Source organism: Fopius arisanus, unplaced genomic scaffold (assembly GCF_000806365.1).
Source record: "Fopius arisanus strain USDA-PBARC FA_bdor unplaced genomic scaffold, ASM80636v1 scaffold00044, whole genome shotgun sequence".
Lineage (NCBI taxonomy): Eukaryota > Metazoa > Arthropoda > Insecta > Hymenoptera > Braconidae > Fopius > Fopius arisanus.
The window spans coordinates 79,670-102,763 of NW_011887783.1; the positions used below are offsets into that span (position 1 = coordinate 79,670).

Here is a 23,094-nt window from a genome sequence, read left to right on the forward strand (position 1 = left end):
CTGAATTTGCCAAATAAATTACCTCATTCCATTGAAGTATGACTCCAGGGAGAAAAGGTTGATAATAACCCCCGGTCCCCATAAACCGCATCTCAAATTCTTTGCCAACTCCCCAGATCTTCCTGTTGCCCTTCAACTAATGTTTTTAAACCTTCACCATGTATGAACCACTCAGTGGTCTCAAGCCTCTCACGTTAACCCATTTAGCTAAAATATTTTAAAAATAATATTCTCCACCCTGCCCCAGAGGCACAATCCTCGACTCTTAGCTGCATTTATCAAGCGAAAAAAAAAAATGAAAGAAAGAGGGTAAAGAGAGAATAAAAAAATGCGCCATAAAAATAGCGAGGGGCTGAGAAAAAAGAAATGGATGAGAAAAATGTTGGAAAAAAATAATGCTCGAAGCAAACGAAGTCAGCGATGTTATATATTTTTTTATCTTTCATTTTTATTTTTCGAGGTACTCCTCCAGGATATTTTTTGCCCGCTTACCTTCGACCTGACTCTTCCCCTTTTTTTTCCCTCACTTCTTTTTTTTTTTTATCGATAAGTAAATTGCCGATCGCTCGACGGACGCAGTTGAGTCTAGCCGCAGTGTAACACGTACAGATGACTTCGTGTACGTGGCTTATGTATTTACCTTTGGTGGTATATAAAATTTTCGTCTATGTGTTGAACGGTTGCCGGAAGTGGCAACCCATTCGTCCATGGAAGAGTGGTTTTAACGAGGGGCACAGACACGTTAAGAAATCCCTGAATTTCATGAACCACATGAAATATATTCTAGTATATAATATAGTATATATTTCCTAAACTATATAGAATCAAACAATTTAATAAATACATGTATCCCCTCTTTCCCCTCCTTAAATTATCGAGACAGAAAAAGAATATGTTACTAATAATAATAATACACTATAATATTTCAGAATATAAATAATAATAATAACAACAGATTAGATATTAGATTATAATATAATTAATTATATATTAAAAATTGTATATTCGTGTGGAAAATATATTGAAATATTTTTTTTATTATTGGTAATTTGGTGATTAATGGAAATAGAGGTCGAAGTTTGATATCATGAAAGAGTGGGTGGGTGGTTGGATGGGTGGTTGTTTGGGAGGGTGGGGGATGGGGGTGGGAGAGTGGGAGGAAGTGGGTGGTTGGGTGAATTCCACCAAATGGAGTGGGATGCAGATCGTATATACGCACGTTGAACCATCCGGAAGCTATGAATATATTATTTCACTGGACAGTTTTGCCAGCACTACCGATCACCAGGATATGCACGAAAACATCGATCACTGGGTTTCATGGCGCATCCCTTTGGGCAATTTTCATGCGTCAGAATTGTCGAATGTGCGCGCATTTTCAATCGCATTCACTCGCGCATGGATTTTAATACTTTATTGGTAGTTACCAGGTGATTAAATTTGTCCACCTCATGGTGGAGAACTTCTAGGGAATTTCAATTCAGATGACAATCCGCGGATTCATTCGTGCATTCAGCATGATTAATTGAATCTTCATTATTGCAGTTTTAGATATCAATTTCAACCGAGAAAAATCATGAATTTTTTCTGATTCGTTTAGGAACTCGGGAATCATCTGATTGTGAAGGAGAAAATTTGTTAATTGGTTTATTCCGTGGAGAATTTAACGGTCAGATGATCTGGACAATTTGCAAACAGCTACTTCGAACAATTATTTTCCAATTCATTTTTTTTCACTTCGAAATGTAACACCGGGTGGTAAAAAGTTGGAAACGAGAAAACCCAGTGGGTGTTCTCCATCACCATTCAGACGTTAAATGCGATCTCGGATTGACACGATTTGCAGTTCGATGACTCGCAAGGACTTGCCATTGTCCCAATCTGTCGATTTTCCTCGTAATTCCATTGAAAAAAAAAAAAGGAAGAAGCAGGAAAAATATTTGCACATGAAAATAGTCCGCAATTGCTCATCCCAAAAAAATTGCATTACAACATCATTCCACTTTAATTATTAATGGACGAAGGACGACTTAATTATTAATTGGAAGAAGAGATTGACACTTGTTTGCTATTTTTTTCGACTACTCCGCCAGATGATTTTGTTGTTATTATTGTTGCTGGGTTTGTTGTTGGTAAATGGTGAAATAGAAAAGAAATTTGTGAAATAGATGAGAGGACAGGGCGAAACATCTACACTCCTGTACATTGTTTGCGGCTTGGAATCAATAAAAGCATAGCTTTAGGCTACGCTCTCTCGTTGTCATGACAACCAGCTGTTTCCCTCTCTGTGCTTTCAGAGTATCTCACCCTCTCACTTCATCCCCTCGCGCCATTCCCTCTCGCCATCCCTTCACCCGCATTTTACCCTCATACCCCCCACCAAAAACTTTCGTATCTATATCTCTCACCCACATCCCACCCTCTCTGCATTCGCCCCTCTATTGCCACTCAAAACTTGCCTGAGATAAAACAAAAAATAAACATTTCCGAACTTTTTTTTTTTTCGTTGCTAATTACGGGGGAAAATTAATGAGAGTGAAGTATACATTTTGGTAATTACTCTTTCTAGTTTGGATCAGGAGAATATTGGTGGCCATTTTTAGAAGTGATTTACTCCAGATTTTATACTATTTTTACTATTTTGATTAGCGGCTTTTTGAGAATCCGGGGGAATTTTTTTATTTTGGGAACGACGTTTTTGATTTTTTTGGAATTGATAAATGTAGGAAATTTTTGGTTGAAGTCTTCAATAAAAATTCTAATAGTTTTCAAATAATTTGAACCGAAAAACTCTAAAATATTGAGTATTCAATCACAAAATTCGATTTCCGAATCGATCATTTACGTTAATCAATATAACATCAATATTATCGATTTATACATACATATCCATCAATAAATCGAGATATCGAGAGTGTATCGAGAGAACATTCCGAGATGAAAATCGATAGCCAACCGAAAATATATATCGAATTGATTTTCTTTTTCGTGCAGTGTCCTGAAAAAAAAGTGCGAGTGACAGAAAAAAAATAGACAGTGGAGCGCAGGATTGCGTTGACGCAGGTCTGACTAAAAACGTCGATAATCGTTGGGGTGTACGAGGATACGGGGGATGGAAAATTTTCGGCTGGATGACAGCGCACCCTTGGTAGAAACTAGCCGGGTTAAAATCATCCTGAGCCTGGGGAAGATCAACACCTGTAAAACCTGTGGATTGGGGGTGAAATCGTGTGACAGGAGAAGGGGTAGTGCCTCCATCCAAAGACAACAACAAAAATCAAGTAAATATAAACAATCCACACCTAATTCCTACCCCAAGTTATTTTACAAATAATCCTTCAATATTCGCGTCGCATAAAAAATATTTTTGTAGTCGAAACGCAAAATAAATAGTGTAAAAATATTTCTGTGGGTTAAGGGAAAAAATATTCCACTTGAAAAAGAGATAAATAAATCATTTGAAAATTCAAGAGACGAGATAAAAGAGAATTGAAAAAACTAATGGATGACATCAGATGATCTAGGCAGATAGTCACGGACGCAGGATCAAGCGATGGCGGGTTATTTAAAATTCATTTCACTAGAAATTTCGGTATCATGTTACTCCACTTGTCATCAGGTATTCTATAAAATAATCACTGATTCAATCAATTCAAAGAATCGGTTAGAGTGATAGGGATATGTTATCAGGGATTATCTGATTTTATTGAAGAGCAAATGTTTCGGGAATTTTAAACTTTTGAGGTACGTCAGTTCAATTATTGCACGAAAATAATTTATTCATTAAATATCCACCGATTTCTGAATTTAAAGATCTAGACAAAATTATCGAGAACTAGAAGATGAAAGTTCAAATGAGTTTAAGGGCCGGATCGAGTATCTCGGAAAGATAATTTACTCCAAAATTGGGATTCCTAATTATTCCGCCAATTAATTGTTTTTTTCGATAATTGTTAACTAGCGTTCTAGTCGTTGACAACCGCTAGAACGCTAGCTAACAATTATTGAAAAAAAAAACGATTAATTGCCAGAGTAATTAGGAATCCCAATTTTGGAGTAAATTATCTTTTCCAGATAATCCAACCGGTCCTTAAATGAAAAATTGTTGGTGAAAATTATTAGAGCAAATAGAAATTTCTGTTGTAACGAGTCGTAAGGCGAGACAGGTACATATGTCCATCGCATTTGTTCGGCAATTTTTTTCTCTGTCAATCTCCCACTGAATGGACCAAATGATATAAATTATTTATGGATTTCGACACCCCAAAGGGAGTGTTGGTCTCCAATTCTACTGTTTCGCACCCAATACAGGGGGCTGAGTGTCCATGGGGGTCCACTTGCAACTACCAAAAAAGGGGGATATATTCAACCCCCTCGAATCAACATATGCATCGGTACATTCACTTCATTCCTAAGTACACCCTAAATCCGAGTACCTCACAAGAGTACTTGTCTCCCTTACACCTACTTTCAAATACTCACTCATATTACAGAATAACTGATAAACACATTCGTCAAAACATTTGATTTTTCACTCCAACCATTTCACCTGTCCGAAAAACTAAACTCAAATCAATAGTATTTTACATTTTATCCTATTCATTAATTTCTCTTCATCAATATTGACAATTTTCCCCAGAATCTTTCGCGAGCGAATAATCTTCTGGAATTCTTGAATTCCGGAAAGAATTTTTATAAAATACTTATTTTCGTGGGCGAACCCTTTCATCACTGGATATCACTCATAAAAATTGAAATACTGTTTACGATTGACGAAGAGCTCCCCTGAGACACGAGTGACAAGTATTTCCGTCCAAGGGAGTACTTTCCCCTATTCTATCTCTCATCGGTCCTGGCATATCGGTGGAACCCCCTGGACGGTCCACCGATGTAAATCAATGGGCTTGTGGGTAATCGCATAATAATTACCGCCAGACCCCCCAAATCGGCCCATCTGTCGATGGCCAGGGGGCGTTTTCCTTCACCCTCTTCTTGAGTACTTTTAACGCGAAATCAGACTCCAGCAGGTCTCATTGTACCCACACAGGCTTCGCTGGATGATGCCAGGGAATTAATCATTGATTTTTATTTATCTGACGATTACAGGGATAATATGGAGATGTTTGGATTGATTGTCATTGGTACGTGTCTATGTGCGGTTTACGGATTCCGGGGACCTCATCATCCTCGAGGATCAGTCTCCCATCATCATTATACACCCCAGAGGGATGTCAAACTCACACAGGATACACAACTGTTGCATGACACTGCGTGAGCATTCAATCACTTTTTATATTTATGATTGAATTTTTTTATAGTAACTATCAAATGGAATTTTCTATGGAATTCAATTTTTTTAATTCCCTGAATTAAAGAAAAATTGTTAATAATTTTTTGCAGGCATTTGATAGAGGACATGGGCGATTTCGGCAATGAAATCGACGTATCTAAAATGACTGAGCAGCAACTAGACTTTTATTATTTCCAGTAAGTAATAATCCAATCCCATAATCCAATAGGTGAAATTAAATTTGATAAAATATGGATTTGTTACGCGAAATAATATTTTTCATTTTCTGGAAATAATAAATAATGGATATATTTGGTGTCATTATTTATCAGTGGAGTTTTTTAATCGCAATCTATCCAAATCATAATTTTTTTAATCACCAGAGCTCATGATGTTGACAACAACACAAAGCTCGACGGTCTAGAGATGTTGCACGCGATTCAACATTCGTTTCACCACGACGAAGATGACCATGAAGTAGTCGATGAAGCCAGTCAAATTCCATTTATTGTGGGTAAGAGTTACAAAATATTGCAGTGGATTTTCATCGAATAACATAAATGATAATGAATAACTAAAAATATAAAAAGAAATTAGAATTGATTATTCTAATCAACCAAATATTCATCACTGAAATACTTCAGTTTGAATTTTCAATATTGAATATTCTTTTTAAATCCAATGTATTGATTTTCTGGGTAGAATTGATAGATCGAGTCCTCGAGGAAGACGATCTTGACCACGACGGATACCTGGGGTACATCGAATATGTCCTAGCTAGACAAAAAACCGGTGGCGATACTGAAAAACCTCAAAAAGACTTGAAACTCGAAATCTAATATTCATATTTTTATACTATTGACTGCTAATTAATGTCGCGTCTGAAATAATGAAGAAACAAAGAAAAAAATACGTTATTGCTAAATCGAGAAAAATAAAGATATTTGAAATATTAATCGATTGGTCCTCGTGGATATTTCTAAAAATTAATCTATCCCATAGATTGTCCTGAGAATAATTAATCTGACTCACAGATTTATCTAATTATTAAACATAAGCCTGAATGAAATTGCCCTGAAATAATTTTAGTTCTGCTTTGAACTCATTTTTAGAACTTTGGATTCTATATTATAACATTTTTTAAATATTAATCCAATACTGGTAGAGGCACATCACTGAGGATTATACCTTTTTCCCATAAATCTCTTGCAACTTGAATCTGAAACCAATAAAAAAAAATCATCTTAACCAACAATTATAATTAATTACATTTTTATAAAAAAATAAAATAAATTTTCTTCATTTTTCAGTCAGTGGAATCTCCATGAGAAAAAAAATTTCAAAGTCCCCCGAACTCACCTTATTCTGCTCCCCTTCAATCTCCAAGTCATCGACCTTAATAAACTCTGGATAAGTCTCAATAATCTGCATAATAGCCGTCACGTACTCGTCCCCAACCTCGAGAAACTGTTGCTCGACCTCGTGGTACTCCTTCGTGTTATCAGCAGAGTAATAAATCCTCCAGGTATTGTTCTCCCTGATCAGCCTAACAGCATGTTGCCTGGCAAGCCTGATCATAGTGTCAGGCTCAATCTCTACTCTATTAACAACTTTAGCCCCTACCATCCTCTCGCCATCCTCACAGACAGAGCACTGCAGCTCAACAGGTGCCAAAACCGGTGGTAAATAATCATGAATATGTCCCTTGGCCATTTCATCAGCTGCTTTATCCAGATCGATTTTCTCGATCATCCTGTGCAGGAGTTCCCTAGTCTTCTCCATCATCATCCTCCTGGTGTTACTGTCCCTCCCAGCATAAGCACTCCCAACATCCCTGAGATATCCCAAAGGCAGTCCCACCCTGAAATCTGAATCCTCAGATATAGCTGTTCTCAGAGCCTCAGGCACGAGTTTCTCCAGGAAATCACCCCAGCAATTTCTCTGATAAACACTGAGGGTCACGTGAAGACTGTGTGCATCCTCCAGGGTCTCCCCCTGATGAATCGTCCCCCTGGGAAAGTACAAAAAATCCCCAGCACTGAGAACAACATCGAGAATGGGCTGTCCAATCTCCGAGGAATCGAAGTTCTTCGAGGAATACCTGGGGAGGAACTCAGAGACATTTCTCGGCTTGTAAAGCCTCCAGCGTTTTTTACCCTCGATTTGCAAAATAAATGCCTCAATATCGTCATAGTGGGGAGCAAAACCCTGAGAGCCTGGAGGTGTCAGGTAGAAATTAGCTCCTACGAAGCAGTGGAAGAACTCCTGGAGGGAGGCATTGAGATTGTGGAGCTTTGGAATAAATGTCTGAGGGTTCAGCATTCGAACTGAACACCCATTCGAGTAATAATCCCATACAACACTTGGACGTGCTCTCCCCTCAGGGTTGTATGTCTCTCGTTTTCCATTCACATATGCGGTTAGATCCAGATTTTTCGTGAAGAGGATGTGGTACCGACGAAGAATATCGTCAATCTGTGAATTTGTCATCAGGAGTCTGTAGTAGCTGGAACTGTTGCGTTTTATGTGGAGAGGGGCCTTCTCCCAGTGATTTTTAAAAAAATCATCGCTCACCACCGGATGAATGAGCCAATTGAATAGAGTGGTAGCCTCTTCCAGTGGATTGATATTATTTAAAATCTCCTCTCGCTCGTCATTCGCCTTGTCGTCAGGAAGAACTTTTGAATTGCTCAATCTTTTATTTTTCTCACTTTTCAAGCTCCTCTTGTCCTGCTGCTCTCCCTTCCCCTCCTTCTTGATCTTTGGAATCTCATCTGTGACTGTCGAGGCATTTCCGGTAGCAACAGCAACGTCTTCAACCTCAACTGCATTTTTCCCATTGACTGCTGCCGAAAACTCTGACTTCCTCTTTTTTTTTGGACTCTTCTTTTGTGTTATTTCTTCATCCTCACTTACTGTCTTTTGCATACCGTTCGTAGCTCTTTTAGGGGTCTTCTTCGAGGTCTTTGCGATGTCCTCGATACTCACTTGAGGTAAGAGACTCAGTTTTGAGGTCTTAGAGATCTCGGGCTTTTGAGACTCGCTCACTGCTGAACGTGTGCGTTTTGGTCTAGCTGGTCCTGGGGTTGTCTCAGCACTTCGACGACGTTTTGAGTGGACAGCGAAAGCTGACAGGAGCTTTGTATTATCCATCTGCATTGACGAGGGATAAATTAATTTTTCCATGAAAATTTGAACCGAAGATTTTTGAAAAATTTGTAAAAATTGAGAAAAAATAAAGAAATTGCAATGCTTCCATTCGGAAGCAAAAAAATCGCCAATTTATATCTACAGCTATTGATTTCCAGTGAGAACACCAGATAAAATGTTAGACCAAAAAGCCCTTCACTATTTTCTACTAAAATGATTATTTTTTTCATCGATCAATGTTTAATAATAATTCAACAAAATTCCAAGATTTCTGTCAACATTTCTGATATTGAATTCTGATTGTGGAAAACGATTTTTCAAGGTTAGAAACACTTTTCCGTCAACTCATTGTGTTTCTCATGGCTCAAATTGAGGAGAAAACGTTTTTACTTCTTCTTGCAAACGCCATGACGATCTAACACTAATAATCGTGTCAATTAATCAAGATTAAATATGTTAATTCTGTAAAAGCCGGAGACTCACCTCGACTCGTGTTTGAATGCCTCACATGTGTTTACAGTCGAGGAGAACAAAGATACAGCTTTTATTTGTTTTCCAGGAAATGAAGGGATCTGTTCTATCGAGAGAAAATGTGATAATAAATCGTTTATTGTTGAAAGGATTATTACTTGTCTCCTTTTACAGCCCATAAAATTCGATATTTCAAATAAAGTGATGAAATTATAAAATGATTTTCCATTTCTCTAAAGGATAACTTCCATTTGAACATGAGGGTAATCTTAAACTATTTTTTTTTGCATGATTTATTGGGATTCCTCTTAAAAAAAGTTCTTATTCAACAATATTTTCATTTGTCATTACAGGTGAATGTTAATTACTGATAAAATAATTGGGATATTATCGGATGACAAGACAGAGGATTACTGATTTGTTGTCTTGGTGTTCTCACCCTTCAATGGACTTTGGATGATTTGTTAACCTCACTTTGAGTTTAGGTAATATGGATAATATTGAAAAATGTCGTGTTCTGGATATTTGCCAATTGTTGGACTCCGTTGACTTTCTTCAGCTGTGAATACTTCAGGAATTCTTGTAGTGACGACATGCATCGAAATAACGTGAGACAATCGCAATGTGCATTTTTTTCTTACGTATTTTAACATTTTCCTACAGGAATATTCTATGATATAGATTCTATGTTCGAGTGGATTTTAAATTGAAATATTATTTTCGTGAACCTCTAGGGAAATTTGACGAGGAGAGCATCTCAAAGGGGTGAATCAGTAGAGACTGATCCTCTGAATCAGAGGAGACCTGGAATTAATCGAGTTCCACAGACAATTGCAGAACAGCTGAGGGAGTCATGGTTGACAGCCATCATTGGATCTATTTTATTTGCCACTGGGATGTGTCTCCTTTTTTGGAATGAAGTAACAGAATCCCTATATTTTGATACACCAGTTATTTACAAAAATAATTGATTACAAAATTTTATTTCATTTCACCTTCTTCATCAAAAATGTTTCAGTGTAATTTTATTAATTTAATGAATTATTTGACTTTGGGATTTTTATAGGGAAAAGCAGCATCGGTTGCTAGATCCTTAGACGAAGCTCTGGAAAATGTGGCCACGATCACAGACATGAAGAAAATTCCACCAGAGTACGACGGAAAATTGGTTCACCTTTCTGGACCAATCTGGACGTCTGAACCCCTCACAGAGCCTGATTATGGAGTTATCGTGGAAGGGATTAAATTAAAAAGAAGAGTTCAAGTCTATCAGTGGGTGGAAATCGAAGAGGAGAGAACGTAAGTTCTGATAAAAAATCCGGGTACCAATATCCTCCAAACGTCGTAAAATAATCCATATTTCATAATAAAAATTTCTATTCAAAATATTGAATATTCAATAGTTATGCCGGTGAAATCCAAGAAGACAAAAATTACTACTACACCACCGAATGGCGTGACAAGCTGATCGACTCAGACTCATTCTACATTCGCACTGGTCACGAGAACCCGAAGGAAGTCGCAATAAAGAGTCAAGTCCAGATAGCAGACGAGGCAGGGATAGGTGTGATAAAATTGGGACTGGAACTGAAGAAGAAGTTCAATGACTTCATTCAGATCACCAGTGACCAGAGACCAGAGCGTAGAGACATAAAAATGCACTCTGGCCTCTACTATCACTCTTTAGATCTGTGGAATCCACGGGTTGGTGACTTGAGGATTTTATTCTCTTACGCTGGGAAAGTCGGTGAGATCTTCTCAATTGTGGGCAAGCTGGAGAAGGGAACAATTGTTCCATATGTCACATCCAGGGGGGAGGAGATCCTTCTCCAGAGGAAACACAGACTTACAGTTGATAGAATGTTTCATTTGGAACATGTGCATAATTATTGGCGCACTTGGACTATCAGGTAATTAAAAAATATAAAATATGTGATGATTAATCAATTGCTGTCAATTCTTAATGATTGAAAAATAATAATTCTATTCAGATTATTTCATAGAAAAATATCTACATTGAATTAAAGTTAATTGAGTTATTGATAAATTAATTATTCGTTACAGGGGCTTAGGGTGGCTTGTTCTGTTTGTCGCAGCTAGTTGTCTCGCCAATATTTTGACAACGATTATCCAAAACTCTTCGTTTCTCTGTGGAATTATAGCTATTGATTCAATGACAATGTCAGTATCAATGTCGATTAGCCTTCTAGTCATTGGATTTGCCTGGGTGTGGTACAGGCCAATTGTAGCTCTCTGTCTGGCATTTGCATCGATGGTGCCATTCGTATATTCAACCTTTACTTCGTGCAATAGACAAAATCAGCAGAGGGATCAGTACAGGAGATTCTGATTGTTTATTTATTATTTATGTACAGTAGACTTTCGTTATAGTCGCGTTATAGTCATTTTTTAATAGGAAATTCGAATAAGAAATTTATTTTTCGGCTTTATTTGGATGGGAATTCAATTCCTCACCGGATGACCCAATGGATTGTTTACATCTTGTAATTCTACTGTATTTACATTTTTTTCACAATGACGTTCAAATTTTATAATAATGATGCGCATAATTTTGTTCAAATAATTTTTATTGTAGAAAAAATCTCATCCTTACTCCAACCTATAAAATAATTATTGAATTAGTGGTAATAAAGTTTAATTTTCGTATATTTCTAATGTGATTTGAGTATAAAAAATATGTAATATTCCTTAATAATAATGTGCAGACTTGATTAATTTTATAATACCTGACAGCTTTAGAAAATTTTTTCATCTTGAGAGAAGGTAATCCGGAGAAATTTCTCGGTTTGCACTTCAAATCAAGTCTTAAAAGAAATTAATTTCTAAAGTAAAGTCTATTTTATTATTGCAAAAAAATAGTGGTAGAAAAATTATTCCTGAGTGAACGGCGGATTCATTTGTGAGACGTATACCGGGGGATCCCAAAGGAAATCCCCACATCTAGGATCTAGGGCCCCTAGCTTGCCTCGATATCACAACGAATTGGCGGTGAATTTCACATTCGCACGAATGAATATTAATGGAGAACACCCAAAAAATGAATAAATAGAAAATTTGCATTTTCGAAAGAGCAAAAAAATAAAATAACAAAAGCCAAGAATCGAAAATTCTTTTCATCAAAAAATAACAATCGCCCCACTACTTTCTAAATTATGCAAACCATTGTCCCCTCGAATACCTGCCCCAAACCAATTAAATATCCAACAAAAGAATTCCATTTAATTTGTCATGCAAAAATAAATTTTCCATAATTTCCAATTTTCGAGTAAAAAAAAAATTCATCAGAACAAATTCATTCATTGACAGAATTCGAAATTTTCATTAAAAATTCATCTGACTTCGCGTGGATTTCCGCGATGGTAAATTTTTCACACAATGTTGGAGTTTTCCTGTGCATCTACCAGAAAGACGATGGGGATGAGGGCAAAGTGGAAAAATGAAGGGGACCGCCGACACATGTTGTGCATGCGTGGGGCAACACCGCAGTCCTTACATTGTGTTACATTCCATGAAAACCGTAGGGATGAGAAGGGCAGAGTGCAAGAGCGAGAGAGAAAAAGACCGGTTTGCCATGGGGCCCAAAATTTCAAACAGATAAGTCCCCCACGCCTATCTAGGCCCCTCTTTTTCACGTATTTTTGACTCACTATCGTTTCTACCTTCCCTCGCCTTTTTTTCTCCCATCATTTTTTTTGTTCAGATCCCTTCGGAGTCGACGTCTTCCCCCACTTCAGCCATTTTTTATTGCAACCGGTCCCCACCGATGCGGCCCACGAATGCGGCCCAGGAAAAACTCCATTTCCTGGGCCCCGACCCTAAAAATAACACGAAAAAGCGAAAATCCGAATTATTTCGATGACGAAAATTCCAATTTTCCATTTTCCAAATAATCTCTGAATAAAAATTGAAATAAATCATCTGGTGGCGTAAGGATGAATAACTTGGGGTAGAATTCACAGGGAGGAATTCAGTCGACGGGAAAATCCCTTGTCCCTTGAGAAATCATCTAGACAGATCCACTGGGGAAGGTATTGTATTGAGGCAGGTAGAGTACAGTATCGATAGTCAAAATGTACCTGTCCGTCGGTCAACGGCCTTCAAATACTGTCTGTTCTTATATCTGAGGTGAAACCAAACCCTGTGGTCCATTATGCACAAAACGAGTTTTCTAACTTCTCAATTTCTTTATTCCCTAAGAGGCACCTGAGAAAAATCATCAAGCTTCAGTGAATGCTTCTAGATTTTCTCTATCACCCAAATTTACTTTACACAAAAGGAAATTTGACAAAAGTCCTGACGTGTAATTATATTCCATCCGACGTTTATATTATTAAAAATCCTCAATTATTCAATAAATATTGAATATTTATAGATCAATTATATGTAAAAATAAAAAAATATATCATTTATCAGGGTTTATTGTTGCTTTAGTCAAAATGGCGAATAAATTGCGCTCGCCGATGTGATGGCAGAAAGGAGTAAAATCACGTGAAAGACATCGGCGTGTGGGTAGCCTTATTTTTTTCCACACCGTAAATTCTGTCGGACTAATTAATTTCCAGTAATTAGCAGTCTGAAATTCGCGAATTACTCACAACAAATTATTTTATCTGCAAAACAATAGTTTTTCCATTTTTCGTACGAGTGGACGCCGAATGAAAAAATAGATTTAAGGGAATGTCGCAGGTTTTTTCGCGTATCAAAATTCAATTAATTAAAAATTATCCCTTCAACATTTTAATTCTTTCTTTAAAGTATGGATTCCCTAGAGAGTGCAGATAACAGAATATTCCTCTGATAATGATGAATCATTTTTAAAAAATAGTTTAATCGTGCGATTGATTGGAAATTATGAAATACTCCCCAATGGTTTTTTACTTTTTGTTTCGCTGGGATTATTACAAACAATGGAGGTTTCAATAAAAAAAATTATCTGCAGGCAGTGGGAAATGGTTTCTCTTTGGAAAATGCGATAACTTTTCGACCCTAAAGTTGAGGGAAATATTCTGGTGGGGATAGACTTTCCGTTCTGCCTTTTTTCAGAATTCTCGCAGGTGTTTCACACAGAGTCTCACCGAAGTGAAGAAAAAAACCGCTCAATCAAGTGCGAGTGTTTCATAATTCGGTCATCAAATATTATGGTGTTTCAGGCACGACACTTCATTCCGAAAATTGTTGACGTCAATTTAATCAAGTCTTCAGGAAATATCTTGGAATCTGAGACAGATAGCGACATTTACACCTGAAAATTCGGGTCATCATTTCGCGACTTTTTCTTTCCCCTTCTATTTTTTAGTTTACATAATTTTATGGGACAGTATAATAATGTAAATCATAAGAATAATGAAATTATGATCGAAAAACACTGAAGTACCTAGAGATTATCAAGTAAGATAATTCGCGTACCTGTTGAATCCAAAATAAATTCCCCGAATGAAATATTTATTCGCCAAAACTTTACAATTCCTTTCCCTGAATTCGCAACGGACCGACAAATTTGAATTTCCTGCTAAATCCCATAAAATTCCTCGAACAAATAAAATTTCCCTTTGAATTTCGAATCCACTAAATGATTCCCCCCGTATCGATTTGCAAAATCCTCCCATAAACATTACACTAATAACTCTAACAATTACCAAGTAATTCCTCTAATAGCATTTCTTATAAACGAGGAGAGATAAGACCGAATAATTTGAAATGGCCATTAAAATTTCCAACGATTTCTATTTCCCATGCACATCGCACACCTAGTGCACATTAGATAAAGATGCGTATACGTGTGTGTGTACCTAAAAATTTCTCCCCCTCCACAAGAAGTTTTTCACATGATGTGTCTCTGTCGATCCCTTGGTTTTCCTGGGCGTCTGAGGTCCCGAGGAAGAGGGGAAAGCCGATTTTTCCCCTCTCCCAGCACAACCATTTTGGGCATCCGACCTTTCCCAGTCCTTTATTACCATCCACCGAAAAATCCCTGGCACTGGCTTTTCCCCAAGCCCTAGACCCTCATTCCAGTCTTTCGAATACACCATTTCAACGTTTGTCGTTATTCGTGCACCATCTTGACTTGGTTACTTGATATTCGTACATTTTCCTCCATTTTATCCCATGATTATTCCATTTTCACATTGCAACCTGTGCTGATACCTGGAAAAACGGAAAATTATCTGGAATTTTTGAATTTATCCCAGAACATCGCTCGCCAGTTTTCACCACATCGGGCGATTTCAAAATTTTTCATTTGATGACGCCGAAATTGCGCGTCGCAGAAGTCTAATTACATCGCAACTCTCAACGTAAGTTTTTATTGCACACTATTTTACGCATTACTCAGTTCTCCGAGAAAAACAAAATTATCGATTTTTTTAATCTCTCGTTTATCGGTTTTATTTACGTTTTTTGAGTCGCCATTTTCCGACAATTTCCAGCAATCGCAGGAGATTCATGTCGAGATTAAATAACTGAATGTATAATATGGATTCATTATCCTCGTTATTTATTGAATAAATACATAATTATTAAATGAACATCTTCTTGCAAAAGAAGAGACTTGCAACGTGCGTTAATATCAAGACGCGCAGTGGACATTTTATCGGAAAGCGTCGGGATATTGAAAAAAAAAATTGCTGATATCCTCGAAACCTCCGCAAAAGTGTAACAAGTTATAAAATTAAGTTTTTAATTGTTGAGATAATCAAAGTAACGTGGAATCTTCAAAACATGAGTTATGGGCGGAGCAAAGTGTGTGAACAGCTCCGAAGATAATCTTGTTTTGCGATTGAATATTTTCTCAGAATTCAATAAAAAATTCATCAATGATAACAACAAAGTACCAGACATATCGCAGAATTGTTTCTAATTTTTAAAAAAATACGCTATTCTCGTAATATTTAACTCGAAAAACATCAATTCCGTAAAATGTATTGGAGGGGAGAACTAATAGCGATGAGTCGTACATACAGAAATGGCGACGCTTGCATTTGTGTAAGTAACTAAGGCGTCATTACACATACATTTTCACGTGTAAGGACAGACCCGATCAAAAGTATCGTCTCCAAAATAAATGAAAAATATGGGTAATTATGAACTTAATGATTGGATTAGTTTCTACAAATGGAGTTGAAGCGACTGGCAGATCCTGCGCGTTGAAATAATTCAAAATAATCATTAAATACTTGATATTTGTTGTTGTTATTGCGAAAACAACAGGGATTAACTTTTGCCTGGGATTTCTGCACCAACCGAATGTCTGCAGATGTCCCTGAATGGTGAGATCCACCAATCACGTGCAAATGGGTATATTCCGGGTTCTGTTTGTTAGTTTTGGCCTTGCTAAGTAGTTGCGCATACTATTTTCAACCGTCAACGAAGCACCACGTGGAATCAAATGTTATAAACAATTCTTTCGAAATTTTTTTTTTTTACCGGTCAATTCTCCCTCAATTCTCCCCCATTTCTCCCATAATTCAACAAATTACTCAATTTTTACAATTTTGCAAAAACAATTATCGCAGAAATTTTTAAAAATAGACAAATCAATTTTTTATTATTAAAAAATGGTGCACTCGAAACTGCCAAAAATGTGAGTCATAGTTACAATGCCAGTGATTCAACCTTGAATGTCATGTTCGCCATGAGTCATGCACATGATCATCACATGACATTCCAAAATATCCATTACATAGATAATGAACTCTGAACTATTCGCGATTGACGAAGGTCTTCTTTCAAATTCCAGGCTGACTCATTCGGCAATGGAGTCTTCACAATTCCAGCAGCAGTACTGCCTCCGGTGGAACAATCACAGTACACATCTCCAATCGACATTTCACGAGCTTCTCCAGAAGCAGGCATTCACCGATGTTCTCCTGGTTGTGGAGGATGAGTCTGGTCCGACATCCATCAAGTGTCACAGGGTAGTGCTTGCTGTGTGCTCGACATTCTTCCAGAAGTTGTTTACCCAGGCACCCTCTCACGAGCAGTACCTGATGCTTCTGCTACCAGGTGTTAAATTCTGGGAGATTGAGGCAATCCTCGAGTACATGTACCAGGGTGAAATTTGTGTTCTCCAGGAGAGACTCAATGATTTGCTCAAGGTGGCAAAACTGCTGAAGGTCAAGGGTCTGATTAACGACGAGCCCCAGGATACTCATGAATCACCCTCACCATCGCCCACCATCAGCAGCACCGATTACAACATTCCAAATGGTAGAGACCTGAAGACACCACGTTCACCTGCACATTCCACGTCTGCTCCGTATCAGCAGTACGCGTCATCACCGCGTAGTGGAGCTCCATACATCCCCTCAGAAAGCGTTAACCACTTGACCAATCTCTCCCTGGCAGCTGAATCGGTCCTCAGTCCTCTTCTGGGTCGAAAATCATCAACACTGAATCCACCTTATATTCCCAGCCATTCAGAGACCGGACACAGTCGGCACTCAGAGATCCTGAGGAATGTCTTGGGCCAGGGGCACCCAGACAGCTCAAAAATCCCCATTCCCGTCGATGACAGTCTTGATCTACCAACTGAGTTCAACGGACACAGCGCCTTCACTGCCGACGTCTCAAGTAAAAAGGGAACGAAGAGAAGATCATCTCAGGAGCATCAACAACGCAAGAGCAGTAAGTTGAAATCTCAATTTCTTATTATAAATGATCATTGCACTCGATCCGTAATATCTCAATGCTTCTTCTTTAAAAGGTGGAAAAAATTACAAGCTGTACTCAAAAGAGCAGATGGCACAAGCCATAAAACAAGTGGAAAATGGTGAATGCGCCCTGGCAGTGGCGACAGCCTTGGGAATTCCCTCTCGTACTCTCTACGACAAGGTGAAGAAGATGGGCATCAGAACCCAAAGAAATATCAAGCGACATCGTAGCAGTAGCAGCGGTGCTTTCCCTCATGGAATTGGTGGCAATCGTAATGGAGATATTTACAGAAGTATGTCGGATCACGATGACGCCTCGATGGCTCTTCTGGACATGGCCCAGGGTCAAGGTCCACAGCTGTCTGAGAAATTCGGAGCCAGCCTGGAGAACATAAAGGGAAGTCCCAGCCCAATGGCTCAAGAGGATACTCATCAGCCATCTGAAAATTCTGATGCTAGTCCAGTGAATCTTGAACGCTGTTCTACACCTCATGATGACAGTCAAGAGGCGATTCAGGATGATGTCCAGGATCTCTCGGTTCAGCGGACAAATGTCATTGTATCACCTGGTAATCAGCATAGTAAGGAGGAAATGGGTGAATCACTCCAGAGTTGAGGGCTACACTGATGCAGGATTATGCTCTGATGAGATTCGATAGTCCGAACTAGTGTAATTACTTCACCTGCTGAGTACCACATCAAGGAGAAGTATAACTCACCCCCAGAACTGATTACGTGAGTGATTGACGAACTTTCATGAGACTGAGAGGGACTTTATCTTTTCTTTGAGCGATGAATGGACTGAAAATTATATAGTGTTCAAACTGAGATTGATAAATCTCTGATTAAATTTTAATACTGATATCTGGGCAATTACTGGTATGCCTTATCAGATAATTGTCATATTTGAATTATTCAGATTTTTATTCAGTTTCAATTATTTATTTTTTACGTTTTCATTATAAGACTTCTCTAGCATGCGCATCGAAAACGCTGAAGACAATAGCCACATCGGTTTTCATGGTTATTGAGTAGTGGAATTGTTCATATTATGTAATGTAGGTTTTTGTGGTAGAGATGTAGAAATTCATTTGATGGAATCTATTATAAAGCCTAAAAATCTATTGTGATGTAAATATAGGAATCGAAGAATTGGAAAATGTGTGCAGTGGCTCTTCGGTGGCCATTATTCAAGTTTTTCACAAATTTCTGAGAGACCATGACAATCTGATCCACGGCTTCCCAGGAATTCGCGAAAACAAATTGGAAGAACTCTCCCATCACAAGCGATAGCATAATTTAGAAAGAGATGTTACAAGGAGGAATTATCATGTTTGCTATATAAAAATTTTAAGATTAAAAATTAAATCGTAATGAGATGACAAGTAAAAAAAATTGAATGTGGCCTTGGGATACTGTGGCAATATGTTGCTCAATACGCAATTTCTGGTAAATATTAATGTTCAATCGGTCATGGGATATATAAGACTGATGATATATTTAAATAATCATTTGGACGTCATTGTATTCCGTAAACAGTTACCACCGAGACTATTAATTATAAATATGAAGTTACCGTCGATCTATGAGAATATTTCATTGTAATTCTTTTCTTTTGGGATATGCGAACCTAGAGATTCAGTTTCATCTACTCTAGAGTCTCATGTCTTCGAAGATGATTTGGTAACAAACCATGGAATCCTGGCAAGTACATATTACGTACTAACGTTATCCCTAATGTACCCGTCGTACTCGTCGGTTGAAAAATTATCAATGCATATTCTAAGCTCGTTATTCAGGCTAATTTATTAGCGTTCAATCTCTCATTAATCCATTTTAGCGAGAACGAAGCAATGATTTCATCATGGATCGATTATTTTAGGATCATTTGTAATTAATATATATTTAAGGTTTTATCCGAGACTAAGTACAAAGGAAGTGCCTCGATGCTATACTCCAGATTCTACCTCAATATTATTCTTATAATCATAATTGTACAAGTAATTAGTTAATTTTATTCCGATTTCGCATTTAGATTGTAGTTTTAATTGGAATTGTGAGGTTTCACTGGCGACCTTTACTCGTTTACGATTATAGAAAGTTAAATGTTGAATAAATATCATTTTGATCAAAAATTGTCTATATTCGTTGCGTAAATATAAACTGATGCATTACGCGTTTATCACTGTCTGTCAGGAGAATAATTTCCACTGGCAATTGGCTGATAGTATCGATCGGCATGATGGATTTCGATAGAAACAAAGCCATTGGGATAGCGAGGAATTCAGATCAAATATAATACGAATCAAGCCATCTAGACAACAGCCGAGAAATGGGGGTCAATTTATTGGAGAATACGTGGATGACTGGTAATTTACGAATATAAATTATTCCGTGAAAAAATCGGTTTAATAATTTAATCCTTAACCCCATAATTTCATTTCCGAAATTCAATAAATATGATCAAATAATTCTGCCCGCCAGCGAATATAATATTGAAAATAGAATAATATTAAATTGTTTAGACAAATTCGGGAAATCGAAACGGAGGATTGATCTCTTCTCGGCTCTTGATAGTGTCAGTTGGGTATGGCAAGCTGTTGGTGGTTTTCCAATGTTGTTCGTTGGTTCTAGTAATATGAAAAAATGTTGCTTCAGTAAAATTCTCATAGCGTATGACCTGGTATTATTCTTCACATCCGTTGGATTTATTGCGACAGCCATTTGCACGTGGACGAATATTCTGAGGTACTTTATTTATTTAATTAGATCGAAAAACTAAAAATATATTTCAACAAATGAAATGAGGTACTGGAGTTGTACTAGATTAAAAATCTTGTGGATGTTAGAAAAGGATTTGCATCCAAGATAATAATTTCTCACTGTCTTTGTAATTTTTTTTTCTTTTGACAGAAAAAATTCATGGGTGATGGTGATGACAGCTGTTGTTCGTACAACGTCTTGGCTGTTGTGCATGCTGATTAATTCCATCATGTGGATTTTATACCGGAAAGATGTACGAGGAAATCGTATTTTCGAATTTCAAAATAATTATACTTTTCATTATATATTTCGACAGTTGTTTTTGTACCGATTTTTTATTTAAAATGATAAAAGAGAGAGCTGTTGGATAATTATTTAAGTGATAAAATTTGAGTGTCAAAAAATGAAGATTTGAATTTTATTGGGAAGTTCGTAGATGCAGTAGATTTCTTGGCATCCCAGAATGTAATTCTGAATCAACTAGGCTGTAGACTGGATTACGTCCGTCGTTTAAGGATAATCAAGTCATTAGTTTATGGAATGCTTGCAATTATGTCGATCCTGATAACGTGGGCCTTCATATCTAGTACTTTACGATGGGTATCAGAGTGAGATATTTCACGATTTTTTATTTTAATAATTACATAACGCACACGCAAAAAAATATTTCAATCCAACGAATGAAAAATTAATTTTTGAGTCTAATAAGACGGAATTTTATTTTTCAGTTTTTTCTCAGTGTCACTGAAATTAAAAGATGATATTTTTTCTTTTGAATTGAAATTCATTTATTCATTACTCTGTGTGTAATTTGATAATTGTATTTTTAATAATAAAAATTGTGGATTAATCGTCAGATTTTTTGTGGCTGCATTGCAGGTACACAGTATACGTATTTTTGCAATGGTTATTCTGGAATGTTCCATCGATGGCTCAAGTAATGATCCCGACAATATTCGGAAGTTTTGTCATTATTCTCGGGTTTCATTTCCGAGAGCTAAATATCAAGATGATGGCCGTGAGAGACAGGAATAATTCATTATCACCAAAGGTGCTGTCTTCCTATTTGTTTAAACAAATGAAACCCTCAAAAATGTAATATCCTATCAGATGCGATTTAAATCCGTTTGAGATTCCATTTATGTCTCAATTTTCATTTATCAGTTGGAAATTTCAGGGGTTACAAAATATTTATTGATTCTAGGTCATCGAAATCACCAACGAATGCGCCGAGAGCATTCGTTTGATCGCCAAGATTCACTACAATCTCTGCAAAATAGCGAAATTTATAAATAAATTATTCAGCCCGGTTTTGGTGGTAATGGTTGTCACAGCATTTTTCATCATGAGCTCGTCTCTTTACTTTATTTTCAGCGAAGTTGTGAAGGATGAGGAAACTGATTACTGGGCAATAAGCACGTACATTTCTTGGGAAATTGACACTACATTACCCATAGTAATTACAGTTATCATCTGCAACTTGACGTCTAATGAGGTACTCCGATAAAAATTCCTCAGACATTAAAATTTCAATTTTAATCATTCAATATTCACATGCCAATTATTTATGGAATTTCAGGCAGCCCTCACTGGAAAATTAATTCATGAACTGTATGTTGAGAGTTCGGAGTCAAAAGTCTATCAAATTGTAATTCAATTTTTATAATTATTAATAATTATTTAAGACTTATTCATTCGGATGAAGCTTTTGTTTCGCAAATTTAGGGACTAGCGGTTTTTACGTATGGAATTTATTTAATCGTCGGCTTGATTCATTTTTTTCAGATCCGTTCATTGTCTCTTCAGCTTCATCACCAAAAGATTGAATTCTCGGGCGCTGGTCTTTTTCCCATAAATTCATCCCTGTTGCAAGCGGTATTTTAACACAGATGTATCTTGTGTCAATATTAATTATTTACGAATATCAATTTAACTCTGTGAATTTCAGATGATTGGTAATATGACTACATCTCTTGTTATTCTAATTCAATTCCAACCATCGCTCGAGCCCATCAGTTGATTCAACCCAATTAAAAAAACATTGCAACTCCAATTATAGTAAACAATTTTATGAATAACAAAAATGGAATTGTACCCAAGAGTCTCACTATAATAAAATGATCAACTCAAAATTAAATAATAATAAACAAAATAATTTCTTGATTTCAGCCATTCAAATTCTGAAATAAATTTTGTTTTCATCCATTCTTTCATATGGTTTGTACTCAGAAATTGAAGAGGTATGAGAAAATGAAATGACTTGCAGTCACAACTCAGACAATCCATTACCCTAATGACCTGCCATCATCATGACCCATCGAATGTCCTTAAACAATTCGCTAATAGTATGAATTACCATAATGGATTTTGACGGAGACAAATATCCTGAGCCCTATTCAGTTCAAATATCCTACTACGCCTCAAATAATTGGAAAATTACAGAAAAAAAATTTAAATTACTTTTTTCGATTTAAAATTATCAATTTCAAATAATATCCGTAAATGACGTACCCTTATCATCTGGTCTTGACAGGCGTGAAACTCCTAACAATAATAATAACAATAAAAATAAAGAATAAATAATAAATAATAAACAATGGATAACCGAAAATAACGATCACGACGAAAAAGATTGATCCGCGAAAATCGATTTGAAAAATGGAGTATCGATGTCAGAATAATCGATGTGAGAAATCGATCCTGGATCGAAAAACCCTAGCCTCAATCTAGTTCCTTAAGACGTGACCTCGA

At 36.9% G+C, this 23,094-nt stretch overlaps 4 protein-coding genes across 5 annotated transcripts; 3 read left to right on the forward strand and 1 right to left on the reverse strand.

The window, feature by feature from the left end:
• Positions 1-3,088: 3,088 nt before the first annotated feature.
• LOC105267040 (multiple coagulation factor deficiency protein 2 homolog) lies at positions 3,089-6,154 on the forward strand. The gene is made up of 5 exons (XM_011305615.1): positions 3,089-3,281; positions 5,107-5,271; positions 5,401-5,487; positions 5,674-5,804; positions 5,993-6,154. Exons 2-5 carry the CDS (start codon positions 5,114-5,116, stop codon positions 6,127-6,129), a joined length of 513 nt encoding a protein of 170 aa, XP_011303917.1. The 5' UTR covers positions 3,089-3,281; positions 5,107-5,113; the 3' UTR covers positions 6,130-6,154.
• Positions 6,155-6,416: 262 nt separating this feature from the next.
• On the reverse strand, positions 6,417-9,022 carry NO66 (Bifunctional lysine-specific demethylase and histidyl-hydroxylase NO66). Its single transcript, XM_011305616.1, has 3 exons — positions 8,924-9,022; positions 6,650-8,443; positions 6,417-6,509 (listed from the first exon to the last, which is right to left on the reverse strand). The coding sequence occupies exons 2-3, from the start codon at positions 8,441-8,443 to the stop codon at positions 6,438-6,440; spliced, it is 1,866 nt and encodes a 621-aa protein (XP_011303918.1). The 5' UTR covers positions 8,924-9,022; the 3' UTR covers positions 6,417-6,437.
• A 10-nt stretch (positions 9,023-9,032) lies between these two features.
• Tmem43 (Transmembrane protein 43) lies at positions 9,033-11,580 on the forward strand. Of its 2 annotated transcripts, XM_011305619.1 has the most exons (7): positions 9,033-9,174; positions 9,265-9,396; positions 9,471-9,519; positions 9,646-9,831; positions 9,978-10,210; positions 10,315-10,821; positions 10,976-11,580. In XM_011305619.1, the coding sequence occupies exons 3-7, from the start codon at positions 9,505-9,507 to the stop codon at positions 11,259-11,261; spliced, it is 1,227 nt and encodes a 408-aa protein (XP_011303921.1). In that variant the 5' UTR covers positions 9,033-9,174; positions 9,265-9,396; positions 9,471-9,504; the 3' UTR covers positions 11,262-11,580. The 2 variants fall into 2 exon arrangements, with proteins under 2 accessions (XP_011303921.1, XP_011303919.1); XM_011305617.1 differs by having other exon boundaries at positions 9,034-9,174; positions 9,265-9,519.
• Positions 11,581-15,073: 3,493 nt separating this feature from the next.
• LOC105267043 (uncharacterized) lies at positions 15,074-19,623 on the forward strand. The gene is made up of 3 exons (XM_011305620.1): positions 15,074-15,225; positions 16,668-17,554; positions 17,634-19,623. The coding sequence occupies exons 2-3, from the start codon at positions 16,684-16,686 to the stop codon at positions 18,194-18,196; spliced, it is 1,434 nt and encodes a 477-aa protein (XP_011303922.1). The 5' UTR covers positions 15,074-15,225; positions 16,668-16,683; the 3' UTR covers positions 18,197-19,623.
• Positions 19,624-23,094: the final 3,471 nt, after the last annotated feature.